General features: G+C 35.3%; 1 protein-coding gene across 1 annotated transcript; it reads left to right on the top strand.

Moving 5' to 3' along the window:
• Window positions 1-387: 387 nt before the first annotated feature.
• Window positions 388-845, top strand: LOC118747551 (aspartate and glycine-rich protein-like). The gene is made up of 2 exons (XM_036481600.1): window positions 388-683; window positions 743-845. Exons 1-2 carry the CDS (start codon window positions 388-390, stop codon window positions 843-845), a joined length of 399 nt encoding a protein of 132 aa, XP_036337493.1.
• Window positions 846-3,740: the final 2,895 nt, after the last annotated feature.

Below are 3,740 nucleotides of genomic sequence, written 5' to 3'. Positions count from 1 at the left end.
GTGTATGTGTTTGCAGAGGTGTTTGTAGCAAAATCCTTTAATGATAGTAGTGGTATTTTATTTCACCCAGCTTAAATTAGCTTGTGTAGAGATTTTGCAAAATGAATTTTATGGTTGCATAAACTGTCATACAATGTATGGTGGTGTCGTTTTGTGAACGAAGAACAATTTAGTGATGGTAATTGGCGATAGTTGGAGGAAATTATTGGCCCTGGAGTTTATATAAATCAAATCAAATGGAAAGTTGTTGCAAGTGAGGATTTTTCGTGACTCCAGGAGAAGGAATAGGCTTCGAAACAAAATGGGTTCACATTATACGTGTATGTAATAGTAATTATATTGGTAATTGTAATTGTTTTAGTAATGGTAATTGTAATTGTAATTATAATGGTAATGGTAATAGAGTCTAATGGTAATTGTAACGGTAATGGTACCAGTAATAGTAATGGCAATTCCACTGCTGATGGCAATTGTTATGAAAATGGTAATGGTAATGGCAATGGCACTCTTAAAGGCAATGGTAACGGTAATGGTAATAGTATTGGTAATGGTAACAGTAATGATAAAGGTAATAGTAATGGTAATGGCAATAGTAATGGTAATAGTATTAGTAATAATGGTAACGGTAATGAAAACGGCAATGGTATTGTAATGGTGATGGTAGCGGTTATGGGACTGTTATGGTAATGGCAACGGAAATGGTAATGGTAAAGCAAAGATAATGTTAATGCAATGGCAATAGTAATGGTGATGGTGACTGTATTGGTAACAGTAATGGTAATGGTCAAGGTAATAGTAATAGTAATGGTAATAGAAACACCGATCCCTCCTGTCAGCAGAGCTAAACTACACTCTGATATTTGAGGTAAAATGTAAAACTATTTGATGGATGATCGTGTAGATTATAAATCCGTATATATATATACGTTTATTATACGCTAGAGGCATAGATTCGATAGGGCCCAAACCCCACACAATTCTACAGCGTTTACACGGAGTAGTGCATTCTGTCTCTTCCCTCTTCTTCAGAGGTGTAGCCGGATCACCCGCTCGCAATGGGTATGCGTCAGAAATTTGTTATCTATCAATGAGGAAGGCATAGTTCTTTCCCAAAAAAAGAAGGAAAGGATTGGGATGTTAGCTGGAGAAATAATCCCGTGTGTTTGCCAGAATTACTCCAAATTCTGGATCTCTCAAGAGACCACGGTCCTCGATGGTTTCATTCAGGTGGAGCAGCCTGAGGGCTTTGCACCTAAATCCCTGCCCCAATGTACATTCAAAATGTGATGATATCACTCCCGGAGCGTGGCCTTATTGCCCTGTAGTCAAATGAACTAGTTGTAAACTAGCCAACTATCTTTTTTCCATGCAATCAACTGGTATTTTTAACATGGGGATGTCCTATGAAATGGCAATTGTCAGATTTCGGTCAGAAATACACCAGTCTCATACTAGTTCAGAATAGACAGAAAAATACTAGTCTAATTATGGACCAAAACCACTAATTTGGGAGTCAAAAAATAAAATGAATTCATGAGAATATACAATAAAAAACATTTAAGTACACTTTTTTATTTTACATGTTTTTTATTTAGCAGCCTTAGATTTGCCAATAATTATTGTTAATTTTTTTGAGTATTAATTAAAAGAAAAAAATAAATACATAGATATTTCAATTTCCAATATCCAATACTCCTCATTTTCAGAACATCAACGAATTTACTAAACTCAGTAAATTCAACAGACGACTTCTCGGTAACAAATAAAGATTTTTTAAAGCTTTAAAATGAATTTTGACGGGGAGGAGTAGCGCAGCTCAAATGTGTCCATAAACCGTGATTTTTGTACTTTGAGGTTAGAATATCCCGAAAACCTGACGTGATCTGGGGTCAGATTCGAATTCAGCACGTCAAAGACCTTCGGAAAAGTATAGTCCGATTCTTGGTTAAAAAACCTTGTTGGCCTGTGTAATTCAAGCAGTTATTAAATATTCTTCATTTTTGTCCATAGTTTGGCTTATTGATTGATAATAGAAATTAATCAAATAATTATATTAATCGTGTAATAAACAAAATAAAATATAATTGAAAATGATCAAAAATAACAAAATAACAGGTCTGGTATAATTGAATACGTACTCAATTTAACGGTTTACGATATACCCAAAAAAAAGTTATATTATTTTGTGTACTTTATTGTATTAAACTGTCGAAGTCAAATAATACAGGGTATGAATAAATCGTTTGTACTTGGTACAACTCTGGTCATTTTCGAACTAGTTCGGTTTCTGTTAGGAAATTCTAGTTGTAAACTAGTATTTTTCCTGACTAGTTTGGGATTTCACTGCAGGGTGGAGCTAGTGCTGAAGAGAGGCTGATTTCACTTTTGTGTCGATAAAACGAAGGCACAAACGGAATCATATATGCTCGCCAACGGCCTGGATCCGCATGCGATATCTAGAATTCGATCCAGGCAGCTACGTACATATTACAAGCAATTTTAGGAGCCGTAAATTATGGGTGTGATGCCGAAAATTGAGTAAACTTTGAACACCTAGCTCACAACAGAATCGTCTAAAAACCACAGTTTTTCAATTTGGGGAAAATTTCATCAAAAAGTAAATCTCCTTTCGTTTTTTGATTTTGGTGTGTTAAGCTTGAAATCGACGTGGCTTCTGACTTTGGACCGACTAAATGGAAATGCAATTCGCCGATACGTCAGTTTGTGCCATAGCCGACGTCGCCTGTATAGGTCCTAAGTATAAGGGATAGTAGCTCCTTTACTTTCAGTTTGGTAAAGAGTTTTCTTTCACGAAAGTTCTTTTCGTTTAAATTATTTGTATGGTTGTAAGTATGTTAAGGCTTTCGCATACGTGGTTCCGGATCCATCCTAAAGATTCGACCATACTTTTCTCTGCGATCTGTATTTTTTCTACAAGAGTTTGTAAGAATGCTTAATGCATCTAAAACGTGCAGTCCAAAGACTCGAAAAAATCTAAATCACATCAGCCTGTTTCTCACCACAAACTCTGTAAGGATGCTCAGCATTAAGTATTAACCAAAGGGTATTGAGAATGGGCTTATGTGCATACCGAAACATACCATTTTCGGAGTGATGTGTAGTAAAACCAAAAGAACGAACTTAAGTTAAAAATTATCATGCTTCAATCTGAATCACAATAAGCAAATATTAACATGTCTCATTACATGCACGCGATGCACGCTCAACAAAAAGTGTCAACTAATAAAGTTATTTCGCAACTCCACAAGTTTGTCAACAATTGCTTAAATATTTTTTGCACAAAGAAACTTACTACTTGCAAGTCAACAAATCAGGTATTTTTCAACTCGAAGAACTATATGAAGAGTTCAAATTTTCCACCTTTGCTTACACGAATCCGCTTAGATTGACATATTTGTATGAAATAAGCACTGCAACATATGGACTCCAAATCAACCCACTCATAGTACTTATAGCGTCATAAAAAATCAGCCCTAATGTCAGCACAATAAATTTAAATGTTGGCATAAAGTGTTATGTGAATGTACATATGTACATATGTACTTGCCACAAACATGCAAAATATATATGTATGTATGTACTGTATTTGCGCTTGTGCAACTATTGCCTTCCTGAGACTGCCGGCTGTGTGGCAAATTTTCGCAACATAGTGAATAATTTGCATTTCAATTTTAGTCATTGCTGCCACATGCAAATATCATAAAATTCAACACCTGGCA

This window comes from Rhagoletis pomonella, unplaced genomic scaffold (genome assembly GCF_013731165.1).
Source record: "Rhagoletis pomonella isolate Grant_MI unplaced genomic scaffold, Rhpom_1.0 Rhpom_scaffold_00012, whole genome shotgun sequence".
NCBI lineage: Eukaryota > Metazoa > Arthropoda > Insecta > Diptera > Tephritidae > Rhagoletis > Rhagoletis pomonella.
The sequence above is the reverse complement of the archived record's forward strand: the minus strand, read 5'-3'. Positions and strand labels throughout refer to the sequence as shown.

Bases quoted from the DNA above. Each gene is read 5' to 3' on its own strand.
- LOC118747551 (XM_036481600.1), top strand. From the start codon at position 388: ATGGTAATGGTAATAGAGTCTAATGGTAATTGTAACGGTAATGGTACC. The intron at 684-742 runs GTAATGGCAACG...CAATGGCAATAG, and splicing joins GCGGTTATGGGACTGTTATG to TAATGGTGATGGTGACTGTA.